This window comes from Cynocephalus volans, chromosome 11 (assembly GCF_027409185.1).
Source record: "Cynocephalus volans isolate mCynVol1 chromosome 11, mCynVol1.pri, whole genome shotgun sequence".
Taxonomy (NCBI): domain Eukaryota; kingdom Metazoa; phylum Chordata; class Mammalia; order Dermoptera; family Cynocephalidae; genus Cynocephalus; species Cynocephalus volans.
Window position 1 is genome coordinate 59,542,460 of NC_084470.1, and position 27,983 is coordinate 59,570,442.

Below are 27,983 nucleotides of genomic sequence, written 5' to 3' on the forward strand. Positions count from 1 at the left end.
ATGAATTTTAATGTCTGGAATATCAAAGAGATGCTCAGTATTCCTTCAGGCTCTGGGTAAGTTTTCTGGTTATATTCTCTGATACGTAAGAGGATCTTATGGTTTCATTATTTCATAGAAAGAGGGTCCCCTTCTGTAGTGGATTGAATAATATCCCTCCAAAACTCACTGAAGCTTGAATTGTGTCCCCCAAGTTTTACATATTAGAAACTTAGCCCTCACTGTGATTGTTAAGAGAGTGGGAAATCCTATTATGATAATTGAAAGGTGGAGCCTTGAAGAAGTGATTGGATTGTAGGACCGTGCAGTAGTGAATAGATTAAAAATGGTGATCAGGGGTGTGGTTCTGAGGGTTTTAGAAGAGAGAGGAGAGTCTTTCTCTCTCTCTGCTCCCTCTGCTCTCTCTGCTTCCACCATCTTGCAGTGTGAGACCCCTGGGTCACTGTTGCCACCACGAGATGTGTTCCTTGGACTTTGGACTTCTCAGCCTTAGAAACTGTAAGCAATAAATTTCATTTTCTTTATAAATCACCCGGTTTTAGGTATTTTGTTATAAGCACTAGAAACAAACTAATACATCTTCCTATTAGATTACAGTAATAAAGATATCCCATATAGCTTCTTCTCCTTTTCTTCCCTTCCTCTGTCACTGCTGTACCTTCTGGTGCTTGTTTTTTTGTCCTTCTGCTTATTCTCTGATTATAAAAACAATGTCAGTCCAGCTCTGTGTATTAACTGAGCGATGACGCTGCATCCAGCACTGGGCCTACAGTCTGGGCCTGTGAAAGTCAGGTATGGTTCAACATCTGGAAACTTACCTCATTTGGGGTGAGTGCTACTGAAATAGTAAGGAGCAAAATCAAGATAATGTTCAGGTATTTGTTCAATTGTGTAGTATAAGTTGTAGGTACTGTGGAGATAAGAGCCACTCCAGCTGTTGACAAGGCTCATTGAGATATTGTCCCCTTTACTACTCTACCAAGATACTTATATTGGTGTCTACCAGCCTGCAATAAACCTGCCGTATCAACTTGGTGGGTCTGCCCCAGAAGGTAGTGCATATTTAAGAGATTTCTCTCTCTATATATATATATTTTTTTTCTTTTTAAAAGATGACCGGTAAAGAGATCTTAAACCTTGACTTGGTGTTGCCAGCACCACGCTCTCCCAAGTGAGCTAACTGGCCATCCCTATATAGGGATCCAAACCCATAGCCTTGGTGTTATCAGCACCACACTCTTCCAAGTGAGCCACAAGCCGGGCCTTAAGGGATTTCTGATTGCTTTTGGTATGCTTTTATCACTGGATAGTTTCTTTCCTCCTGAACACCTTCTTGAAGAGACTTATTAATTGATCAAAAACCTAGAGCACTGTTCTATTTATTTCTCAAAAAGAAAAAAAGTGCTTGCAGTTGATACAGAATAGAGAAAATCTGTCTTTGTTTGATTCCAGATTATATCTTTAAAATATAAATCCTACGTGATTTCAGTAGGCTCACAAAGCTTTTTTTATTATTATTTTTCTTCCAGCCCAGCTAAATATTCTCTTTGGCCCAAAAGGGGAGTCACAAAGAGCTATTTTGAGCAATGATTATGCAACCCATATTACCATATATATATGGGCAGCCCATTACCTTAGCTAATTTCAGGAAATGGTTCTATGAGTAAATATAATTGCCCTTCCCTATGCTGAACTATTAAGAGTCTCTTTTTATTAAAAACAAATATACATAGAAAACAAATATATAGAAACAGTTTAAATTAATAATATGAAGGTTCCTTTGGCTTAGAATATGTACATTGCTTTAAATTTAACATTTAGAAAAGGAATGATTTGTGTGTATGTGTTTTAATGAAAAACATGTTTTCTCAGCATTAAGTAACACAAATTGTTATTGAGATGTCTTTCAAATAAAAACTTGAAGACTGTATGTTTTAGTTGTCTGCCTATTTATGTGTTGTTTCTGTAGTAGATTCAGTGTGCTGTGTTCAAGTGTGATTGTATCATTATTAATATTACTATCTCCTTTATATGTGAGGCTTAAAGACTAGCACAGATATTCATGGGAAGTTGGAAGTTCACAGCTGGAAGTATTTAAAGCAAGAAAAGACAAGATACACCTTGTTTCAAAAACATTTTTTAATGGATCCTGCTATACACAGATCTGAGTTGATCATATTCTTCATTCTGGCTGAGACCTGTATTAGTCTGCTCAATCTACCATAACAAAATACCTTAGACTGGACTGGGTGTGAGAAATTTATTCTCACACAGTTCTGGAGGCTGGAAGTCCGGGATCAGGGTGTCAGCATAGTTGGCTTCTTGTGAGGTCTCTCTTCTTGGCCTGCAGACAGCCAGCCCCTTCTTGCTGTGTCTTCACATTAAAGGGCAGGGGGGATGTGTGAACTCTCTGTGCCTCTTCTTATAAGGGCACTATATTAGTCCATTTTTGTTGCTTATAATAAAATACTTGGAGCTGGTTAATTTATAAAGAAAATGAAATTTATTGCTTACAGTTTCTGAGGCTGGGAAGTCCAAAGTCCATCTGGTGATGGTGAGCGACCCAGGGATCTTACATTGCAAGATGGTGGGAGCAGAGAGAGCAGAGAAAGAGACGACAGACTCTCCTCTTCTTTTAATGCCCTCAGAACCAAGCCCCTGACCACCAGTTTTTAATCTATTCACTACAGCATGGTCCTACAATCCAATCACCTCTTCAAGGCTCCACCTTTCAGTTACCATAATAGGATTCCCCACCCTCTTAACAATCACAGTGGGGGCTGAATTTCTAATGTATAAAGCTTGGGGGACACAATTATGCTTCAGTGAGTTTTGGGGGGACATAATTCAATCCACTACAGGTACTAATCCTATCATGAGGGTGCCACTCTCATGACCTCATCTAACCCTAATTACCTCTCAAAGGGCACATCTCCAAATCCATCACATTAGGGGTTAGGACTTCAACATATGAATTCGGGGGGTGGGGGGGACACACAAACATTCAGTCTGTAACCAGGCCTATCTTGTGTCTGTTTTATTATGGCTCCTTCTCTCCTTCCAGTTCTGCTCCCTTCCTTTCCTGTAGGTATACACTCTCGTACAGTCTAGAAGAGTTAATGTGTGTCCTTCCAGTTCACCTTCTATACACTCAGTTACATACTTGTTTGGTGTATATGATATAAGTTTAAAAATTTACATAAATGATATGTAGTAGAGATCGTTTGATTTTTACTTTTTTTTGCACTCAAAATTATGTTTTTGAGACTTATCCATGTGATAGCTTATTGCTTCTGATTGCATCAGTTAATGTATACACTTTTGTTTATCTGTTCCCTTACTGAAGAACAGATTCATCTTTTAAAAATATAATGTTCAATGGTGTCAGTTTTTTTTTATGTTTGAGTTTCCATCTGATTGTTTCCATTTGATTGTTATAATCAAAATGTGTGGCATTCAAAATTTCTTTGTGTCTCTTTGTAGGTAATACTGGCAGTGTGCTGGGTACTTGGACATCAGAACAAGCTAGCACTCTCCCTGAATATTCTAAAATGAACAGTTGTGAATTATTACATTTGTTTAGGATATTTGTCCACTTGATATGCTTTCCTTGCTTAATTTCAGGACCACTACGTCATCTAACTGGAATAATAATCAGACTGATTATTCCAGTCTCAGTGATTCCCAGTTCCTCTTTGGATCTCAGTTCTGTCCAGAAAATTCAGAGACACTGTCAGCACCCTTGGACTTTGGTGCCCACTTGAGGCATTCAAAACAGTCACAACAGACTTCTCTGGATGTGAGTATGATTTCCAGAATTTCTCTGCACACATTTCACAGTCCTTATGGAGAAATGCTATAAATAAGACTTATTCCGTTGGAATGTAATTTAGAATTGTACCTCTGTAAGGATTACTCTCCTAAATGGATTTGTGCTTGATTGGTGACTCATTTGACGTGGTAGTCTGAAATGGGAAAAAAAAAAATTTTTTTTTTTTTTTGGCAGCCAGCTGGTATGGATCTGAATCCTTGAACTTAGTGTTATTAACACAACTCTAACCAACTGAGCTAACTGGCCAGCCCCTGAAATGGAAAAAATACTTATATTTGCAGTTTCTTCTATTACCAAAGTGACATAGAATAGTGTCAGTCCCTTGGCCACTCAGGGAGGGGCAAATATTGCATGACATCTCCTAAGACTAGTTATACTATTGTTTGTGAAAATTTCATAAGAAAAAAGAACTTTTAGACACTATCACTCCTCTCCCTAATGGTGGACCTCAAACTCCAAAATCTTGACCTCCATGGCCAGGTCCTGGGCTTGCTGGACTGGGATATGAGGAATGAGTCCTTTCTGGCCTTTACCACAGCACACCTGCCCTTAGCTGAGCTGTTAACCTTGCCAGATATTGACTACAAATGGTTGATCCACCAAAACTACTCCTGTAAAAAAAAACCCTAAGGCTGATAAAGATGGTGCAGATTTTGAGCCTAACCTGTGCATGTGGGAAAATCTGAACATTGTGTATTCTTCCCAGAAAGCTGGAGGTCCCAGAAGTAACAAGAGGGAGGATCTAATGAGCACAGTACCCTCCCCTCAGCCATCGCCAAAGGAGGAAGCTGCCAACTGCTCAGAGGCCACAGGGGTAGAATTGCTGTTGCTTTCCTCCAGTGAGCAGTCTTCCCCTTGGAAGCTGTTTTTCTCTTCCCCCAGCAACTGGGAAATATGATGCCCTTCCTCTTTGACTTTTAGCTCCAAGAAGTAAGAGTTAGTCCATTCCTTATGAAAGTTACCCTCAGCCAAAAAAGAAAGAAAGAAGAAAAAAAAGCCAAAAAGAATTTCATAAAATAGGAATAAAGTAACATACATTTTATTTTAGATGGACATTTTTTCTAAGAAATTTCATGTACTTTCCACAGTTTTAGATAACTATACTACTCCTTGAAGAAGAAGCAGATGAAGATTCTGAGGCCCAAGTTAATGAATAAGAGCCAGAATGAGGAAGAGAGTCCCTTGATCCTTGATTTTTTGAGACCAACCTGTCTTCTCTCATATGTCAGAAATATTTTGATTTTTTTTTTTTTTTTTTGGTCTAGAACTAGATTTGATTTTATATACAGTCTTAGCTGTATGTCTAAGGACTTACTGGATAAGATTAGATCAGTGCTTTTAGTAGAGTATGCTCTAAGTATGTCAGTACAAAAATTGGTATCTAGTGATATGAAGGAGTAAATGTACTCTCTGAATGTTTTAGAATTAATTATGCCTAAGAATGTAGGAGATGGCTCACCATGTGCCAGCATGTCTACTGTCCAGTCCATGACAAATTTATTAACATGTCTTTAATTTACCAGCAGCTGAGCAGCAGCAATTCAAGTTAAACTTATTAATATGAAAACTTTAACACATCATCTCAGAGAGAGAGTCAGAGATAGCATAGATAATTCTCTGTTGTTGCCTTTAAATTTATGAAATTGACTTTATGCTATTTTAGCTGACATTTTAAATATCTCTGGGCTGGTAAGGTAGAAACTATATTAATAAAAAGTTGTTTTATTTTAAGTATAATTTTCTGATGTACACAAAAATAAAAAGGAAATACTACTTGCTGTGCTTTTTTTAGCAATATGGTTTATATTTAAATGTAACACTGCATTGTAGAGAAAATACTGAACACTATAAATATTTTTATGTGTGAAACGTTATATTGATTTCTTTTTTTCATTTAACAGAGTGAACCTAGTATTTTCACAAAGTACCAGACAAAATCCCAGCTGTATAGAGGAGATACAAAGAATGGAGGCTTATTTCCTCTTCCTTTGCCAGTTGGAAAATCAAAAGACCTCTTGGAACAGTTTGAGGAGGAAAAGAAAAGGACAAAAGACAAATGTGACAGGTATGCAAATCTTTTAAGTAAATGAAACAGGTTATCTTCTCTGAGGGAAGCAGAAAACAGAGTGTCAATAATCAAATAACTCAATTTCAGTGTAATAGCATGTATTAGGGTTCTCCAGAGAAACAGAACCAATAGGATTTAGATAGATAGATAGATAGATAGATAGATAGATAGATAGATAGATAGATAGATAGATAGATAGATAATGAAAATTGTCTCATGAGATTATGGAGGCTGAGCGGTCACACAATTTGCCATCGGCAAGCTGGAGAACCAGAAAAGACAGTGGTGGTGTTTAGTCTGAGTCCAAAGGCCTGAGAACCAGGAGATCTGATGTCCAAGGGCAGGAGACTGAACAGAGAATGAATTCACCCTTCCTTTTTGTTCTATTTGGGCCCTCAACAGATTGGATGATGCCTGCCTGTATCAGTGAAGGCAGTCTTCTGTACTTAGTCTACCAATTCAATTATTAATCTCTTATGGTGATACTTTCACAAACACACCCAGAAATAATGTTTTACCAGCTATCAGGGCATCTCTTAGCCCAGTTGACACATGAATCAACCATTGCATAGCACTCTTGCCTTTGTAGTTCCTCTAATAATTAATCTTTATTTACTTTCTTGTCAGTGTGACTTGTGGTAGATATGAATATGGCTGCCACAATTTTGGCCTCTCTGAAAAGTAAAAACTAGAGGATTTCTTAGAGGATGCAATATTCAAGTAATGTTGTGTCTATTCTGCCTAAAATTCTGTTCTCTAATTTGTTTTCTTTTCAGATAATCAAGATTAGGAAGTTAGATAACATTACTTATTTTAGGGTCAAGAAAATAATGCATGAATTCTTATGTCATAGTTCAGGTTGATTTTCTCACTTTGAAATGTTATTATTTTTAAAGATATACCCCAAATTTTGTACATATTCTTCTTTTGTTTGTTTTTTTGAAGGCTGAAAATTATATTACCTTGGGTTATAACTGTTTGTTTACTACAGTTACACCATTTTATCTCCTAAGAACCATCCCATAATTTAAAGAATGACATGGCCAAGAGAGATATTTAGGAAGACATTTCTAGACAGAGCTGAATTTAAATCATACTCTTCAAATACTACATTCTGTCTCTTTTTTTATTGTAATAGTTTATGTGGAAGCACACAAAAATTAATCATCTGCTTTTATTAGGTGACTCTGAAATATCAATTCTACTGCCTCCAATAAAGAATCAATAATTACTTTTAAAACATTAAGGCAATTAAAGTCATTTGTGAAGACAGTATCAAATGAGTTTTTTTGCACTTATGACTAATCCATTATAAACCAATGCCTATTTTATTTTATTTTTTTCAAAAGATGACCAGTAAGGGTATCTTAACCCTTGACTTGGTGTTGTCAGCACCATGCTCTCCCAAGTGAGCTAACTGTTCATCCCTATATAGGATCCAAATCCATGGCCTTGGTGTTACCAGAACCACACTCTCCCAAGTGAGCCATGGGCTGGCCCTCCAATGCCAGTTTTAAAAACACAATTCCAGTAAGCATAAGTACAGTTACACCAAGTACAGATAAGAAAGTAAAGGAGCTCACTGGCTATGCTACTCCAAATGGATGAAAAAGCAAAATTGATTTTATACTGTAGGTCTATATAAATAAATAAATAAAACCTATCTTTTTTTTTTCTGCACATAAGCTTAGAATTCTTACACAAATAACAGAATGCTTCATTTCATCCACTTCGATAAGATGAACTCCTTAGAAAAAGATTGAGAAGAGTTGATAATCAACTCCCAAATTTTATGCTTATTTTTTTCTACTTCTGTCAATTTCCTGACATATTTAACATAAGCAAAAAAAAAAAAAAAAAAAACTTTTCAGTAAATTGAGCACTTAAGTCTACATGTCTTGAAGAGCTCTGACAAGTTACATATATCCCATGTTGCTTTTTGTCCCATCTCTTCTTTGCTTCAAACCCCTATGTTAGTTTCTTCTTTTTTTGAGCAGCCTATGAATTTTCAGCTTCCTTTTTGGCTATTACAAAGCTATGGCAGGCAACTACTTTGGCAATTTTTACACCAAGCTCTTGAGTAACTAGCTGGTTCTAAACTCCTCTGCCTTCTCAGTATTCCACTCCTCCACAGCCTGATCTGGCTTCTTTTCATGGCCTGACTTCTCAATCTTTTTCTTTTTAACAGGGGGTTCAAATCTATCATTGACTCCAAAATATTGAGTAAGCTTCTTCCACTGCGTTTCACTTGAGGAATGTTCACTATGAGATTCTTTTTCATTCTTCAATTTACCTTTTCTGGAGTGTTTTCTTTTCTTCCCCCTGAATCTTGAGGTTGAGGTTTTCTGTTCAGAGTGTTTTTTATGCAGTTCTTGAAATTTATTCCAAATACTTAAGGGAATTCCAGAAGGACACTCTTCATATGCATTTACATTTGCCTCTGTTTTAGTTTTTGGTCCATCTGCTGGGAAATCTGAGATTTCTATTTTTCAAGTCCCTCCTGTTTATCTTCATGTTAATTAAGTACAGAGTTCTCTAATGTGGCTTCATCTTCAGAATCTGACTCAACATCACTTTCATTTAGATGAGGAGGTAGCAGCCCACTCCACATCTTCTCTTCGGTCAGGAAGTGGCCCCCAGTAGCCATCTTAACACCCTGTCAACATTGTGCCTTCTCATACATATACTTATTTGTGTTTGATATGTATATATTTTTAACAAACATGTATAATATATCAGAACTGCTATATTATTTTGTAAATAATGAAGTTGAAGTCACAGAGAAATTAATTTGTTCTTAACTTGGTAGTAAGTTATTATTAAGGCTACGTATTTAGGTTTCACAGAAATTATAACACCCAAGTAGGGATATTTCATTTTATTATTTCTGTGACTGTGAAAATCTATTGCTAGTCACCACAAGGATGCTCATGTTGAAAGAGATGAAATTTCTTGAAGAACTCCTAGATTAGGTATCTCTTATACTGTATACCTATCTTCTTTTAGTGAGAAAAGCAAAATGCTCTATTTGAAGTTTTTGATTCTGTTGATTGATAAACATTTCCCAGACACTGACAGACTTTTCCCCTAGGAATCCAGACTCTAGAACCCTCAGTTTCTCAGAGGCCCTTCAGGAATATGGGAGGGGACTGCAGATGAGCAGTGCCCCCACCTGTTTACTGCTTCAGAGAGAGCAGTCTTAATTGTTTTGTTCTCTAGGTTTGGGGGTGTATTTTGTTTGAATGAAGTTTCTTGCAGCCTAGAAAAACCTTTTTTTGAAACACTGCTTTAAAGTTCCTCTCAATATTTCCTGGTAGCACATAGATTGGGGAAGGAAACCAGAATTTGAAGTGTGAATGATTTGACTTTGAGTTTCCTGGGATTTTTTTGATCAAAATTTAAAACTTTTGCTCTGCTAAAACACTGTTAAGAGAATGAAGATAAGAAACAGACTCACAGAAAGTTCTTGTAAACTACATTTTCAAAAAAGGACTTGTAGAGAGAATATATAAAAAACTCTCAAGACTTAACAATAAGAAAACAAGCAACTCAATAAAAAATGGGAAAAGATTTAAGTAGACACTTCATCAAAGAAAATATATGGATGGCAAAAAAGTACATGAATAGATGCTCAACATCATTAGCCATTATGGAAATGCAAACTAAAATCACAATGATATGTTACTGAATATCTATTAGAATTACTAAAGTTAAAACAAAACAAACAAAAATTGACAATACCAAGTACTGGGCAAAGATATAGAGCGACTGGAACTATTGCTGGGGGTAATATGAAATGATACAACCATTCTAGAAAGTTTTGAAAGTTTCTTATAAAATCAAACATAACTTACTGTATGTTTCAGCAATTCTACTCATAAGTATTTACCCTAGATAAATGAAAACTTATATTTACAGAAAAGTTTATATACTAATGTCTATAGCAGCTTTGTTCATAATCACCAAACACTGGGCACAACCCAAATGTCCTTCTGTATATGAATGGATGAACAAACTATGATTCCACTTGTATGACATTCTGATAAAGGCAAAACTGTAGGGATGGAGCATAGATCAGTGGTTACCAAGGATGAGGAGTGTGGGCTAGGATTCACCACAAAGGCACAGCATGAAAGATTATTTTGGAGTAACAGAATTGTCCTGTGTCCCAATTGTGGTGTGATGGTTATATGAATCCTAAATATGTGTTAAAACTAGTAGAATACAAACACACACACACAGTAATTTCATATGTTACTTTTTTATTAGAATAAAAAAGTTAAAATATTTAAAAATTTTGTGTGGCTCATTTTATTAGTTAGGATTATGTTCAACTGCATATAATGTATACTCACTCATACTTATAATAATAGAGGCTTGAAAAAGATAGATGGTTATTTCTCTTTAATACAGAAATCATCCTGAAGTTGTGGTCCAGGGCTGGAATGGTGGCTTCATGGTCCCTAAAAATGTGGACCCTGCCCTCATGATGCTTAATGGCTGTTGGAGCTCCAACTGTTACATCAGAGTTCCAGACAGCTGATGGATAAAAGGAGGAAGAAGTGTATCTTCCCTTCCCTTTAGGACTGTTCTTGGAAGTTGCATGATAAGTCTGCTTATATTTCATACTGGCTAAAATTTACTCACATGGACATACCTAGTTGCAAAGGAGTATAGGAATATCATCTGTCTGGGTGGAAATGTAGCTGGTGGTGGGGTGGGGGTGGGGGCAGGAATCAGAATTCTGATTTCCAAGGAAGAAAATTAGGCCGCTGAAGTTTTTGCCAGGCTCCTACAATTGCCAAGGGCTACTTGCCATAGACAATTCCCCATACCAAATCTCAGAATTAGTCTAATGCAGATTCTGTTGCACTTTTTCCATCCTCCCACCCCCATCCACAGTACACTAAACCTTCCCCTGTACCATAGCCAGTGTAGTACTGGACACCGCTACATGTCCCCTGGAGCTCTTATTTTCTTCTCAGAGGCATCCCTCCTAATTCCAATCTGAACTTGATATTCTCTAGGTCTGTAGCACAGCTGCCATCCTGAATCCTCTCTTCACCATCATCCTGGGTATTCCTGCCTCTTCTCTCCTGTGTTGGATACTTTGTTACTTCAATCTTGTGTCCTCTTCTTCCTTGGTTTACTGCTTGGATTTGGTGGAACATAAACTCCAGAAATTTCCTGAGAACAGGTGCATGGCACCTGTTTTGGTCTGTTTTGTGTTGCTATAACAGAAATACCTGAGACTGGGTGATTTATAAAGAAGAGAAGGTTTATTTGGTTTACGATTCTGGGACAGTTGCATCTGGCATGGGCCTCAGGCTGTTTCTACTCATGGTGGAAAAGTGGCAGGCAGCCGGCAGGTACAAGCAGATCACATGGCAAGAGGAAGCAAGAGAGAGAGAGAAGGTGCCAGGGTCTTTTAAACGACAAGCTCTTGTGGGAACTAATACAGCAAGAATTCACTCATTTATCCCCCCTCCCCCAGGGAGAGCATTACTCCATTCAGGAGGGATCCACCCCATGACTCAATCACTTTCCAACATTGCCACATTGGGGATCAAAATTCCACTTGAGTTTTGGAGGGGACAACACATCCAAACTCCATCAGCACCTAAACAATTTTTTTTGAGAACTTGCATATCTGAAATTACTTATTTTTCCCTCACACTTGACTGCAAATTTGGCTGGATATAGAATTCTAGATTAGAAATTATTTTTCCTTGAAATGTCTAAGACAGCATTCCATTGTCTTATCACTTACCATGTTGCTTTTAAGAAGTCTGATGACATACTGATTCCTGATCCTATGTATGTCTTTTGCTTTCTTTCTGGAAGTTTTTAGGATCTTCTACTTATCCATAGAGTTTTGAAATTTTACTGTAACATGCTTTGATGTGGCATGTCATAATGCCTGGACATTGGATAGTTCTTTTCAATCTATAAATTTGTGTCCTTAGGTTCTGGGGTTTTTGTTTGTTTTTTGTTTTTTTTTAATCAAGGGAAATTCTTTATTAAGAGTCAAGACTGTAGACTCCTCTTTGAGATCATTTCTTTAAATGTTTGGCCCCAAAATATATACCTAATGGATCAGGTCCAATTCTGTGATGTTTATCAGATGCAGCCTACAGCTGAAGAGAAATAGATACAACAGCAATATCATCTCTCTAAAGCTCAACCAATAATCGCTTGTGTCAGATGTTTTATTTTATTTTTTATTTAATGTTTAGATAGAAAATTTTCAACATAGAAACTAAGGAAAATATCACAAATTGAATTTAAAGTCAATTGATAAGGAATAAATTTAACACTCAAAGATTAACATCCTTAATGCAAAAAGAACTCTTAAAAATGAATTAGAAAAATCTAAGTAGAAATTTGGTGAAGGACATGAGCAAATAAGTCACACACCCCAGAGAAACACAAGTGGCTAATAAGTACGTTCTAAGATGTTGTGAGGGCAGTGGGGCGGGGCTTGAGGCCCATGCCCCATCCGAGGACCCCCTGCGGCTGGCTGGCTCCGTTGCTTGCCTGCCTGGGTTTTGCGGTTGTCCTCTGCTCTCAGAATATTCTGGGTGAACCAATAATTAACCTCCCTAATGTCGCAGCTTCCACATCTTTGAAAAAGGCATCAGTGAGGGGGACATTTTCAGGAAGCAACAGCCCATGTCACCTTCTGTAAAGCTCTGAAGTAGTGCATGGGCCGGGCTCCACGACGGATTTCTCCCCAAAGTGGATGGACTGGAGCACTTTGGCAGACTCACTCCAAGTGGGGCCAGACCCAAGTGAAATTTTTCTTACATCTTCGAAAATCTCTCTATTTTCATTCTTCTCTCTCTCTCCGGATCTCCAGTTTGGGAGATATGTTGGATCTCTTGGGTTGATCCTATTATTATTATTGTTGTTGTTGTTATTATTATTATTATTATTATTATTTATTATTATTGCCTTTTATCTATTTTCTTTCTTTTTTCTATTTTCTATCATATTTGCTTAACTATCTTTTAACTGTTATACCTAATATTTAAATTTCTGCTGTTTACAATTTTAGGTACTCTGTCTTGTTCTCTGCTTTTATAATGTAATAATATTTTGTTCTTAACATCCTTAATTTGTTAAACTTTTCATTTTTAATATTTTTATTATTTTCAAGTAATATCCCAGTCTCTTTCATATAAGACATATGGTTTGTAGTATTCCTGAAAATTCTCCTTTTAAGTACCTTCTTTTTTTTCTTGGCAGCTGGCAGGTTTGTGGAAAATTCTCCTTTTAAAGTGGTATGGTGAAGCATCCAAAAGACTTGGTATGAAGAATTGTCTTATTGCATTTCAAATATTGATTTCTGCATTTGTATTTTGTAGATTAAAGAAACGAAAATCTATAAAATTTTATTAATGACAATCCATGTCTGAGTCTTTTTAAGAGCGGAATAATTATTTGAGGAATAATTGTGAAAGTTTTATTTTTTTTATTAGAAATTAATATTTTCCCCAGAATTGCCTCTATACTAACCTCATTTTTACAGTCAAAGTAGTGATAAGACTAAGATATGTCCAGGAATTTTGGACTACCAGAAAGAAGCTACTACCTTATGAAGCCAGTGTTGCTGTGAAAATGAAAGGTGGTCTTTTCTACTCTGGTAGAAAACTTGAGTTGCTAAAATTTAACCTCGTTTAAGATTCATATAAAGTGGATTCGAGAAAGAAAAAAGTGGTTTGCCCTAGAAATGTTCTCAAAAAGTCTGTTCTTTTTTTTCAGCAGGGTACTAAGGTTTAGTCTCCAGCTCTGATCAACCAGTGTTTTTGATGCCACCCGAGGTGGAGACCTGCCATGTTCATGGAATCAGTTCTGTTACATACTATTTCAATATTGCACAGATTTGTTTTCTTTTTTTCTTCTAGTGAGACTCTTTACAACTTTGTTTCCCATATCAGAGAAAGCATTCAAAGGGTAAGTATAAGCTACATTTCAAGGAGTTAGAACATAGTGCATTTTAAGAAGTTTGATAATTATGTTGTAATGGCTTTACTGCATGTGGGATAGCAATATTTTAACTATCCTTTTTTGTCATTAAATGACAGTCCTCCAAGTTAGTAAATTAAGGCAACAGTCTGTGAATTCTTTCTTAATTTTGGGTTTCTTAGTTGCAGACATCTGTGGAAAAGTCTGAGGAACATCTCAGTTCAATAAGCCAATCTATTTTGGATTCTTTGGAGACTGTGGCCAAGACATGTGAGTGTCTGTTTGAGGTTATCAGCAGAGGGCACTGGCGAGCAGTGAATGTGAACTTTTTGACCTTAGCCAGGTTTCCAGTGGTGAGGTTCCATGCAGTGTTTCAGATGAGAGAGTGGGTGTATAAGGTTAGCCCTGAGGAGATGTGGAGCATGCTATACTGGGTAGTGAGACTCACCTCTATATGACAATGCACTGGTCCCACAGTGCTTTTTGTGAAGCACTAGTCCTCCACCCAGTAATCCTGCTGCCTCAGGGCAGGTAGCTCTGCCCGATTTCTCATCTCACTGCCTGAAGTGAATCAGCAGCATCCCTGAGTCCCAAATGAATTGCTGGCTGTGCTGTCTATAGAGACACTGCCTCCTTAGGAGTTAGATATACTTGTCACCTGCTGTTCTTCTTGCTGCCTTGGTTTCAGTACGAGCTGTTTTGTAGTGAATCACAGCATCATTCTCAATTTCAGTTACAGTTTGTGGTTTGTAAACCCCCCTGCTCCACCAATTACTGATTTACATTTAAATGAAACCACAGCCCTGACCCTCATAAATAAGAGAGAGCCAATACACAGTTCTTCTAAGGCAGATACCTCTACAAAATGACCAGTTTCTCAGCAAAATAGTAAGCTGATGAATGTACACCTGCACTTGTTTGCATGTGTCTGTGTGCTTATTTTTTATTTTAAACAAGTTGAAGTCAACTTATTCAGATGCCATGGGATGGATTGCTCATGATTTACAAAAATCAGTGCCTTTGTGTGGCTTAGAAATTAATCCCCATCTGTCCATTGGCTTCCAAACTGGGTAGCCCACACACAGGGCAACTGTAAATCTGTTCGGAAACTGGTTCTGGAACCTAGGACTGTTACCCCACAAGAAGTAGCAAAGTAGAAAGCTGAAGCAAATCAGGGATGCTTCCTTTATATGGAATAAATCATGTGTAAGTGCCCAAGGAAAGCACTCTGGTTCTTTTCTGCATTTAAAACTGGGTGAATGAATGTACTGTCCAGCTGGGAAACAAACAAACAAAAAAAACCCTGGGTGAAGTACAAAAAGAAGAATTGCAGCAAAAGTGTGGCATTTAAGTTCCAGAAAAGGGAATAGAAGTTTCCAAGGCCCCAACATAAGATCAAGGCAGAGAGAGGATTAGAACTGAATCTGGCTTATAGTAGGCACAGGGATTCTGATCTTTTGCCCCTGATGGTTCCTTAATTTTCAGAGAGTAAGACTCAGAAGAGGAATCCACACTGAAAAGACAAACAGTAACAAACACAGTGGCATTACATTAATTAAAAGGCTAGGGCTGTCCAGTTAGCTCAGTTGGTTAGTGCGTGGTGCTAATAACACCAAGGACCAGGATTCAATCCCTATGCCAGTCACCAAAAAAAAGAAAAAGGCCAGGTCATTCTTGGAAATGGAAATAGGTAGCCTGACCAGAATCATTCCCTTTCTTGGTAGGTAAAGATTGGGAGCAGGAAATTAGACATTTAGAGAGGAACCAGATAAATCTTCTATCATATGACTAGGCCCAGTCCATCTAGCATAGAGCACTGAGCTCCACTCAGAGCATTCTGCAGGATTTTAGCCTGTTTTCAACAGGGAAAGGAAAAGTAAAGATACTGTGTGGAAGTGCTGTCTTGTGTTATTATGTAATTGGTGGTTTTACAGAGTGAAGTAGTGAAATCTTTTCCCAGTTACAGTCTGCCTGCCCAACCAGAGAGTAACTGTAACCATCTAATCCAACTCCTCCTGTTCATCAGCTGAGGACCCCATGGACCAGAGTAATAAAATGAATTACCAACACCACCTATATCCTACTTTACGTTGGGTTTAGGTGGCCCAACTAAGTAGAGAGCCATAACTTTCACCTGATAGGTATTAGTTCTATTGGAAAATATGATCATTTGGAAAATAAAAAGGAGCAACCACTATCAAAATCAAAAATGTCTCCTTTAGAAAATAGATAACTCTATACATCAAAATACATTTTATATGAAACAGTATATTAAGTGTGGTGATTAACTCATAAAAAGAACTAGAAGAAAACATGGGCAACATTTTTATAATTTTAAAATGGGAAAAGCGAAACACATAATGTTAAGAAGAATGAGATCAATTTACATGAACATGTTGGAATGGAATTATCTGTTCATTGTTAAATTAAAACAGTAAGGTGCTGTTCATGTGCACATAGTTTGCTCCAGGACTCATCTTGTGGGGACTGTGACTAGCCAGTGAAAATTGAGAAGATTTCTCTAAAAAAAGGTGCAGGCTGAGGAGGCTCCCAGATCTTTCCTCAGGTTCTCATCAAGACAGCAGGGAGAACAAAACTACAGAGTAAAAGGAAAATCACTGGCCATCAGTAGAAAAGCATTCCTTTCTAAGTTACAACATAATCTGATCTTATCTCAATTGATCCCTTGTCAAATTGCTAAAATAGAAATGAATTTTTAAAAAATCATCTTAACAGGAAAACAGATGATATTGTTCAGAATATGAAAGTAGATTTTTTTTTTTAGGGTTTCAAGTGACCATTTTTATTTATTTATTTGTTTGTTTGTTTGTTGGCAGCTGGCTGGTATAGTGGTCTAAACCCTTGACCTTGGTGTTATAACAATGTGCTCTAACCAACTGAGCTAACCGGCCAGGCTGAAAATGGATTTTAAGTGGCATTATTACACAAATGCTAAAAATATCTAACGTTTATAGTCAAAGCAGAAATGAAATGAGTCCTCTTCTAGAGAACACACACACACAGGATCTATAATGTATATACGGATATACAAATGTATTAATGTAAAATTCCAGAAACTGCTAATATTGTTAATCCAGAAGTTGGGAACAAGGTCTGCATGGGAGAGAGTCAATCATTTTTCATTGTGCGCCTTTTTATACTGTTATGGTGTTGAGTTATTTTTATAACTAAAAATTTTTAAAAGAAAAAAATTGATAGACTTCGGAAGTAGTGAGTTTGATTTAAAAAAGCTCCTCCTGTAAAGGAGAAAACCCAAACATATGTTTCCCTGGGGACAAGGACAGAGCATGTGGGACCACAGACAGATGCTTTTTGAGCACTTAATCCAGAATCGAACACTTCGCTCTCCTTTCTTATCCTCTGCTTTTGTGAGAGTTGGGAATGTCTTCTGTTGCTAAGAAACATTGCTATTTAGGAACTTTTCTAGGGAAGAATAATTACATTTGCTCTCTACTACAAATATCTACATGGATGTCTGAAAAATATTTGACTAATTGAGTTTAGGAGCAAGAATCCAGTACATAAGTAAACAGCCTCTTTCTGATTAATTAACACATGGAATTTAACTTGTACTTGTGTTGAGACGTAGGAGAAAATTTGCTTTCCAAAAAGATCTTAACTTTTTTAAAAACTTTTTTTAAATGAAGAAGTTGAATGTTTTATTATAAATTATTTCTTATTTTGCTGCAAAGCTGTTGCTTCACTATATTAACATAGCACCAGCAAATACAATATATTACAAAAATTAAAATAGTGTTGTTCCTCATCTGATACTGCATAACTAACAAAAACTTTCCTCTACTTTATATCAACAGAAAGATCATTAAATATTTGGCCCAAGTCTAGAGATAGATGTAAACAAGTTACAATATTATATAAAGTTTAAGATAACAATGTTATCTTTGGGGCTGAGCCCGTGGCGCACTCGGTAGCGTGCTGCGCTAGCAGCGCGGTGACGCTCCCGCCGCCGCGGGTTCGGATCCTATATAAGGATGACCGGTGCACTCCCTGGCTGAGCGCCGGTCACGGAAAAAATAAATAAATAAATAAAAATAAAAATAACCGTTTAAAAAAAAAAAAAAAAAAAAAACAATGTTATCTTTGAATTACTTTTTTTTTTTTTTTAAAGATGACCGGTAAGGGGATTTTAACCCTTGGCTTGGTGTTGTCAGCACTACACTCAGCCAGTGAGCCAGCCGGCCATCCCTATATAGGATCCGAACCCGTGGCCTTGGTGTTATCAGCACCGCACTCTCCCAAGTGAGCCACGGGCTGGCCCCTGAATTACATTTTTATAAATGTTTTTATAACAGCAGTAGTTTTTACTACAGACAATTTAATGAGTTCTGATTATTATAACTAGAACCTAGAGCCTAGCTTAAAAATCATAAAGTATTGTGAAAAATATGCATATTGTGTTTATCTGTAATTGTCAGGAAGTTAAGGGGTATTTTCTTCCAGGAGCAGAGTTGCAAATAGTTTCTTTTTCCACTGATATTGCCAGAGTTGCTATTTTAGGTTTCTTTTTTTTTTTTTTTTTTTCAACCTTGTATATAAATTTAATACATTGATTCCTTTAAAAACTAATAAACAAAAGATTGACCCAATATATTTAAGAACATTTTTAAATACACTTAACAACTTCTGTTCTGTGAAAGACACTGTTACGGGAATGAAAGGCAAGCCACAGACTGGGAGAAAATCTGTGCAAAACACATATCCCATAAAGGACAGGCAATTAAAACATACAAAGAATGCTTAAAACTCAACAATGAGACAACCCAATTTTGAGATGGACAAAGGAGTTGAACAGATACATCACCAAAGAAAATACACAGATGGAAAGTAAGCATATGAAAAGATGCTGAACATCACATGCCAAGAGGGAACTGCAAACATACCTATTAGAATGGTGAAAATCTAAAATACTGAGAACACCAAATGCTGACAAGCATTTGGGACAACAGGAACTCTGATTCATTGGTGGTGGGAATGCAAAATGGTACAGCCACTTTGGAAGGCAGTTTGGCAGTTTCTTAAAAAACTAAATATACTCTTCTCATACAATGCAGCAGTTGTGCTTCTTGCTATTTCCCCAAATAAGCTGAAAACTTATATCCACATAAAAATCTGCACATGAATATTTACAGCAGTTTTATTTGCAATTGCTAAAACTTGGAAGTCCCAAAAGGTCTTTCAACAGGTGAATGGATTAACAAACTGGAACATCCATACGATGGAATATTATTCAGTGCTAAAAGGACAGGAGCTACCAAGACACAAATACATGACAAAAACTTATTGCATGTTGCTAGATGAAAGAAGCCAGTCTGAAAAGGATACACATGATCCCAACCACATGACATTCTGGAAAAGGCAAATATAGAGACAGTAAAAAAATCAGTGGTAGTCAAGAATGAACTCTAAGGTAAACTATGAACTTTAGTTAATAATAATGTATTAATGTTGGCTCATCGAGTGTAACAAATGTACCACACCAATGCAGGATGTTATTAACAGGGGAAACTGCGTTGTTGGGGATGAGGGGGTAAATAGTACTCTCTGCACTTTCTGTTCAAGATTTCTGTAAACATAAAACTACCTAAAAAATAAAGTCTATTAATCAAAAACCAAAAACACCCAAACAAACAAATTATTGACCCAATGTATGTAAGAGGATTTTGGGTTTCTTTGATTAAAACTGCTATACACTCCTACTGCAATTTCATTCTGCTTTCCTGATAATGATTTTTACAAAAATGTTATTTTCATCCAAGGTGCCTCCCAGAATTATTCCTTCTTTCATACAGAGGTAAATTATTCTTCATAAGAAGTAGGAAAATATTTCATTTATTAATCCAGTCAAAAATGATGACTGCTAAACTAAAATTCCCAACAAAAATTCCAAAGATGAGCAACACAAAAGCCCCAAGCTTTCTGCATGAGAGTAAATCCTCTGTGCTAAGTTTAAGATAAAATAGTCCTGGGAATACAAAAATCAAACACGTTGATGTACTGGCACCAACTACACCAAATACATTTCTAATATCAGGAACATATATTGCAAGTAAAACAATGATAACATTGAGTGTTAGGGTGATCAAAGAATGGTGAATCCAGGAGAATGGAAAATTGGAGAAAAACATCATCATTAAAGCTTTTCTGGCAGGGAAGTGGATTAGAGGGACTGTCAAAAGCACAGCAAATAGTATGCATAACTTCACAGTCATAACAACAACATCATGTGGCAAGTATTTACTATAACCTTTGAGTAATTCTGTCTCCACTTTGTCATAAAAAGTGAGGTACCCAAAGAGTGCAGATATAAAATAAATGAGAAAACTTAAAGCAATTGCTGTATTGGTGACATTTTGCATTCTTTTCTTTGAAGGGCTTTGAAGTTCACAGTATATGGGCAATATTGACGTATGGCAGAGAAATGAAAAAGCCATGGTTGGTATAGCATAAGCACTCTCTTTGGAGAAATGAAAGACCTTTGGTTTACAATCATCTGTAGCATTTGAAATCTGGAAGTATTTCTGTATGTAATTTAATGTCAGAGGACAAGGGATGGACCATTTTTTAATTATTATCACAAGAGCAAAGAACACCATAAAGAAAAATGATAAACTACTTGTGTAGCCAAGAAAGCCAATTTTTGGAAGAAGTGCAAGAGGGAACACAATGCCAACACAAATGATTATTAGTAGCGTCTGTCCATCAAGATACCAAGACCCACTGTAATCTCCAGTCAAAAATTCTGAAATAGTGGCAGGGAGCTCTGTTTTAATAATTAAAAGATAAGACGACATAGCTGTATGAATACACATACTAAGCAGGAGATGGACTGAGTAAGAAGCCAGAAGAGCAACTATCAGCAGCAAGAAACTAAATCCAAGGATGCCAGTATTAGCCATAACATAAGCCAAGCCAAGGATGCCACTTCCCATGATGGCATTCATCACATTGAACACTGAGAAACCAAATGAAACACCTGGAGATCTCTGTCTGTGAATTTCGTTGCTTAGCAACGGGCTCAACTCTTCCGTCTCCGCCTCTTCGGGCTGTTGGGCGGAGAGGTACCAGCCCCGCTCAGCGTTGATGCTCCCCCAGGACGCCTCCATGCTGCTCTTTGGCTGACGACCAGGTCCATCTGCGAGCCACTGCCCCTGTCCTGCGATCCTGTCGTTAGTCGCGCCAGAGGCGGAGCTACTATTTTAGGTTTCTATCCACCACTAATTTAAGATAACTATTCTGGATTAAGTTGTTTCATACTAGTTTATTTAGGGGTTCTGTTTTCATTCCTCAATAGATTCTACTTAGTTCCTATCTGCTTCTTCACTCATTAGTTCATCTATTTCTGAAGGGTTACTCAGTGTTACCTTGATCAGCCAACTATCTTAATAACAAGATTTGTTGACAAGTCCTGGATTTTCTGCAAGAACTTCATTAATTTTGGTTCCTTTTGATATAACGGAGAATAGAGTTCACTAGCAGCTTTTACACTTTTCAAAGCACTAAATTCATCTTCTCTGTTCCAATTTTGTTCCAGCTTCAGTAAACAGCATCTTTCATAGCTTTCTGTGCAAAATTGCTGATTCCTACTGATGAAATGCCATTTTCTGTGGTTATCCATTCATGTTTGTAAATTTACTCACTGAGAACATGGTGCATGCCCATGTGCAGCATCTGAATAGTGCCTGTCCTCAGCCTCCAGTGTCTTGGCCCAAAAGCTCCACACCACCTTGCCATGTTCCCAGGGTTGCTGCACAATGCCTCTGCCATCCTGGCCAGGGAGGATGGGGTGGGGCAGCCCTGGACTCACTTTTTTTCTTTTGGAGTCTGGCCAGTACAGGGATTGAGCCCTGGACCTTGGTGTTATCACCACATTCTAACCAACTGAGTGAACTGGCCAGCTCATTGGACTCACTTTTTTAAAAATTGTAGTAAACATAACATAAAATTTACCACTTCTTACTGCCTTTTGCAAGACCACTCTGGCTTGTCTAATCCTACTCGCAACAGCTTTTTCTTGCCACAGAACTTTTGCACCTGCTTTTCCTCCACCTGAACAACCTTCCCCTAATCTTTGGAGAGCTGGCTCCTTTTTATCCTTCTGGTTTCACCTTTAATGTCTCCATCTCTAATGACCTTATCTACAGTAGGTGCCCCCACCCTCTTATTTTTACCATAATCCCTGTTGTAGCATTTATCACAATTTGTATTTACTTAGGTGCATGTTTACTTGTTTTGTTTATTATATTTTTCCTCTTCTAGACTGGAAAATTCATCAAGGTAGAGTGTTTTGTTCAAAATTGTTTTCCATGTTCTTAGCACAGCGTCTGACAATAAACTTTCAGATAAAACTGTAAATCTCCAATTAATATGTTCAAACACATTGGGAATTATTTTCATTTCATTTTCTCATTAGAGACATCCTACTTGGAACTTTCAGTCTTTCAGCTCCAGATCAAGAAAATTATTCATTAGGTCTGTGGCAGGGCCATTATCCTAGTCTTATGGCTTCTCTTCACCATCTTTCTAAGGATTCTTTTTTTTTTTTCTTCCCATTCCTAATATTGGATCCATTTGTTTCCTAAAACTTGGTTTACACTTCTGTTTTGGTGATGCACATCTTCCAGTAGCATTTTGAGAAAGGATATATGGGAGGTAACTTGTTACATCTTGCATGTTTGAAAATGTCTTTATCTTCACATGGATATAGAATTCTAGGTTGGAAATATTTTGCCCTCAGAATTTCTAAGGCATTGCTACATTGTCTTCAAATTCTAGTTTGGCTATTGAAATGTGTAATACCATTCTGTTTCTCAATCCTTAATATGTTATCTGGGTTCCTCCTACCCTCCCCCACCCCCACCTTTATGACGATTTTTCAAGTCTCCTGTTTTTCAAGTCTCCTCTTTTTCCTTGATATTCTAAGAATCATCCAAAAAAGTGCCACAAGCCATAAGATAATCAGCAAGATAGCAGAAATTAATAGAAGATAATGGAAAAAATATTCCATTTATAAAACCAATACACTTATAAACACCCAGGAATAAATTTAACAAGGACACAAAACTCACCTGTCTTTTTTTTTTTTTTCCTGGCACTGGATTTTATGTTTTGCTTAGAAAGGCATTCCCCATTACAAGGTTATACACAATTTCCCCCATGTTTCCTTCTGGTACTTTTATGGTTTATTTATTTGTGCTAAAATTGTTAATCTAGCTAGCATTTATGTTAATTAAGAAATCTGTAAGTTAGCCAAAGCTTTAGCAGAAAAACTCCCAGGTAAGCTTCACCAGAGAGTCCTTCTCCAGCACAGCAATGCTTCTCATTCCTCTCATCAAACGGCAATTTTGTGAGAGTTTCAAGGGGAAATCAATAGGCATCCACCTTACAGTCCTGATTTGTCTCTTTCTGACTTCTTTTTGTTTCCTGGTCTTAAAAAATCTTTAAAGGGCACCCATTTTTCTTCAGTTAATATGAAGAAGACTGCATTGACATGGCTAAATTCCCAGGACCCTCAGTTCTTTTAGGGAGGGACTAAATGGCTGATCTCATCACTTACAAAAGTGTCCTGAACTCAATGGAGCTTATGTTGAGAAATTAAGTTTATGTATTTTACTTTTATTTTTTAATTCAATTTTTCCATTAACTTTTTGAAGTCCCCTGGTACTCTGGTTTTCTCTCCATTTATTGTGAAGAGTTAAAGCACTCTATTGTTTCCAAATTATTTTTTATCCATCTAAACTGAAAAAATTTTGTCAAGAATCTTGAAACATCCTTTAGATAATTATGAGAAGACAAAAAGAATATATTCCTGATTATTTGTAAATTGTACTTTTATACATTTAAGATGTATGTGAATTTACAATAGTTTCCCTGTGCTTTCCCTCTCAGAGCTCCACTCCACAGCAGTAAAAGCCAGAAAAAGCATTTCGAGATGGCCATTACAATTTGTTGTCCTCTTCTTAGCAGTTTGCAATGAGCCTGAATAAGAAGTAAAAGAACTTCTGACCATTTCTGAACTAAAACAATTTGAATGATAAACTACAGAATGTGAGAGCAGAACAGAGATCAGAAATGACCCAAATAAAAATGGGGATTTTAAATCAGTGGGAAAAAATGGATTATTCAGTCATGGCATCAGGACAAAATAGTTAGCCATTTACCAGATAATTAACCTGAATTTCTACCACAATCCTGCTATGCATATCAAAGCTAACCATTTTGTCACGATGCCATGACTGAATAATCCATTTTTTCCCACTGATTATTTTTTTTTATTTTTAAATTTTTTTAAAGATGACTGGTAAGGGGATCTTAACCCTTGACTTGGTGTTGTCAGTACCACGCTCTCCCAAGTGAGCGAGCTGGCCATCCCTGTTTAGGGATCTGAACCCGTGGCCTTCGTGTTATCAGCACCACACTCTCCCAAGTGAGCCACAGACCGGCCCTTTCCCACTCATTTAAAATCCCCATTTTTTGGGCCGGCCCGTGGCTCACTCGGTAGAGTGCGGTGCTGATAACACCAAGGCCACGGGTTCGGATCCTATATAGGGATGGCCAGTTTGCTCACTGGCTGAGCGTGGTGCTGATAACACCAAGCCAAGGGTTGAGATCCCCTTACCGGTCATCTTTTTTTAAAAAAATAAATAAATAAATAAAAAATAAAAATAAAAAATAAAAAAAATAAAATAAAATCCCCATTTTTATTCGGGTCATTTCTGATCTCTGTTCTGCTCTCACATTCTTTAGTTTATCATTCAAATTGCAGAAAGATGCTTTTAAAAAAAATTTTTTTCGACAGCTGGCTGGTAACAGGGATCAAACCCTGGACCTTGGTGTTACCAACACCACACTCTAACCAACTTACTAACCGGCCAGCCAAGAATGCTCTGTTTAAAGAGAAAGTGTAATCATGCTAACTCTCTGCTTAATTGTGTCAGTGAACCAAGCCTTAGAATCAAGTCCACAAATTGACTTGGCCTGCATAACCTTCTATCCAGCTGTGGCCTGCATCCTGGCTCATTGCTCCCTAGGCTTCAGCCATGCTGATCTCATAGTTCTTCTTTTTGGAGCATGCTCTTCTGTTGGTAATATTCTTTCCCTCATGAGTTAATTATAATTGGGCTAAATATCAGTTCCTTAGGGAAGCCTTATCCCTGAAATTGACTAGGTCTGCTTGTTACATGGTTTCAAGCTCAGTATGCTTTTTCTTTAGAGCACTTATTATATCTATAAATAGTTATTTGTATTATTACTCATTAACTACCTGTTTTTCCTGATAAGGTTGTAATTTCAAGAGAGCTTTATCTGCCTTGATCACTATTATATCCATAGTGCCTGGCACATAGTAGATGCTCATTAAATATTTGTCAAGTAAATGTAAGCATCTTCACATGACCTGTAGTCTTGCTAGAGGATGGCAATAGTTAATTGTAACACAATGTCTTATTAAGTGTGTGTGTGTGTGTGTGTGTGTGTGTGTTTGTGTTTGTGTAGAATCTCCCCATGCAAAAGAGGGAAATCAGTATCGGTCCTGATGTGGATAGCACCCAGGTCAGTAAGCCTATTAAGGTCCAAGTGTAAATAGGGGATAAATAAGTGAAGGGTGATAAGTGATAGTAGAGTACACACTCAGTGCCACCAGCAGAGTGAGAAGGAGCACCCAAGCCAGTGGGAAATGGTGTTTTCTAAGGAGGTGACTACTGAGAGCAGAAGAAAGAATAGAAATTAGTTGGACTAACGTGGTGGCTGGGGGCAGGGGTGAGGTGACAGGGATAGAAGCAGAAGTACTCCAGTCCGAGGGACTAGCATGTACAAGGGCCAGTAGTGAGAGATTATTCAGAAAACAGAGCCCAGGACCAAGGAGGAAGAGAAGTGGATAGGGGGAAGTGAACCTGGGTCTAGTTAGCCAATTTATTTTTCAATTTTGTTAACTTTTTTTGTTTTGGTGGCCGGCTGGTACAAGGATCAAATCCTGGACCTTGTAGTCATCAGCACCATGCTCTAACCAACTGAGCTAACCAGCCAGCCCCTTGTTAGCCAAATTAAGTATTTGGGCTTTGTCCAGTGGCCAGTAAGGAGCCATTGAAAGTTTCAGTGAAGGTTTCAGAGAAGGCATGATGGTATCTACATTCTACAAAGATCTCTCTGATGACAGGGCCAAGAAGGAAAGCTAAGGAGGAGCTGTCATCTGGACAGCAGATTCTCAGAGTCCCCAGCAGGTGCTGAGGTTGGGTCTTCCCTGGGTGGGACTTTCTCAGGAAGGGAGGGAAGAAGAGACTGAGGAGGAATTACTCTGTTTGGGGAGGACAGAGTCCTGGGCGCTAACAGAGAAGGCTCAGGTGGTCCATGCAGGCGTCTAGCTCTTCCCTTTTCCATCGCTGTGGTCTGGACAGGTGGGGCATACCATAGTCTTCATGAGGTGAATTGTCATTGTTTTGTATTTAGTGCAAGAGACTGTGCAGGCCCAGAATGGCCTGGTGTTTGAGGCAGTGCAGGACAAACGCAACACGGAGCAGGCCATTCTTGAGATGCAGAAGAGATTTGAAGCTGTAAGTTTAAACTCTGACCTCTTTTCTTAGTATGTATTTGGCTTTGTCACTAAAACCCAGAGAGACACCTTTTAAGTTGTAAATTTTCAGCCAAGACCAGAGACCAACATAAACCCCTTAGTAATGGGCCAGAGTATAGTTGAGTTTCCTTCCCCAAGGTTCCCTGGCATGATGTGGACCCCAGGGGCCCTGTCCAGAGTGTAGCAGTGCTTACCCTGTGAGGTGCCTTGCAAAGTGTTAGTCTTAGTTCTGCTGGCCCATCCATTGGTTTGTTCTCACTTTTTATTCTGCATTCTGACTTGCACTATTCATCACTTTCCTCTTTTTCACTTCCTCTCTCCAGAGACAAGCAGAGTTTATAGAAATGAAGTCCAACATGAAGCATCTTGAAGTTTTAGTTGCCCAGCAGAGTAAGGACTTCCAGCAGCTGTGTGAGCAGCTGGGCCAGCTGAACTTGCCCAGTGTCCTAGCAGAGCTGAAGAGATTGATCTCGGTGCCTCGGGTACCTGGGCATGTCAAAGACAGCGCTTCTCAAACCTCACCACCCCTGGCCCAGAGCCTCAACTTCACCAGGCAGGAAAAATGCGCCTCTGAGGAACCAGTTATATGGCAGACCCAGGCCCTTGCTGATGCATGGAATCCCAGTACAGGCTCTCTGCAGCCTGGAGAGTTTGACATCTGGGGTGAGGGAGCAAAGAGTGATGCTCTCCAAGAAGAGGCTGCCCTGTCAGCGGTCAGGTCCCATAAAGGAAGTGGGCGTGTAAAGGACAAGGCAGTGCAGGCTAACTCTAAGAATTTGGCTGTTACTAAAACAGGTCCCAAGAACCATCGCTCCAACATCCCATACCACAAAGTTCCTGGTGACAGGGACCTGGTTTCCCAGGGAACCCCACAGCTCATATGCCTGGACTTAAACAACTTTGCAACCAGCACTAAGAATGCCTGCCAAAAATATCAAGCCAAAAGCATGTATTCACATGACCCATGTGAACAGTTGGTAACTGAACAGAAAGGCAGGACTATAGAGAGAGGAGAGGCAGGCAAAAAGCAGCAGCTGCCCAGGAAAGCCCACAGATGGAGGCACCTAGCCAGGAAGCGAGAACAAACCCCAAGTAAGACATGTGCTTTCAAGTCTAAATACCAGAGTCCTCAGTACCCCCTGGGGCAGCAGGAACCACTTGCTCAGCCCCTGCATGTGCAGGGCTCTAGAAGTCCCCAAAAGCCAGTCTGCCCAGATCTGGGAGGAACAGTCACGACCAGTAAGACAGCAAGGGTGATGCAAGGGAGCCTCTTCCAGCTCAGCGGGTGCTCTTCTCAAGACAACAGGCTGCTTTCCAGCAGTTCCCAAGGAGACTACCGGATGAGCTGGTTCAGTGACCTCAACCTTGGAAGTTCAGAGCCCCCTCTCTGCAAGGAGCCAGGGAAGAATTTGCTCTATGACCTGGGTTTTGATAGCAGCGATGATGATTTCTGACAGGCCCACAGTGACTTAAACTTATGATTTATTGGTCTCAGCTAGAAAGACAAA

At 38.2% G+C, this 27,983-nt stretch overlaps 2 protein-coding genes and 1 pseudogene across 2 annotated transcripts; 1 reads left to right on the forward strand and 2 right to left on the reverse strand.

The window, feature by feature from the left end:
• IHO1 (interactor of HORMAD1 1) lies at window positions 1-27,929 on the forward strand. Its single transcript, XM_063115432.1, has 7 exons — window positions 1-56; window positions 3,625-3,799; window positions 5,734-5,897; window positions 13,808-13,856; window positions 14,051-14,138; window positions 26,352-26,455; window positions 26,799-27,929. Exons 1-7 carry the CDS (start codon window positions 1-3, stop codon window positions 27,927-27,929), a joined length of 1,767 nt encoding a protein of 588 aa, XP_062971502.1.
• Window positions 7,817-8,511, reverse strand: LOC134390324 (protein FAM204A-like; annotated as a pseudogene).
• Window positions 19,617-21,028, reverse strand: LOC134391218 (solute carrier family 38 member 6-like). The gene has a single exon (XM_063115191.1). The coding sequence runs from the start codon at window positions 21,011-21,013 to the stop codon at window positions 19,736-19,738; it is 1,278 nt and encodes a 425-aa protein (XP_062971261.1). The 5' UTR covers window positions 21,014-21,028; the 3' UTR covers window positions 19,617-19,735.
• Window positions 27,930-27,983: the final 54 nt, after the last annotated feature.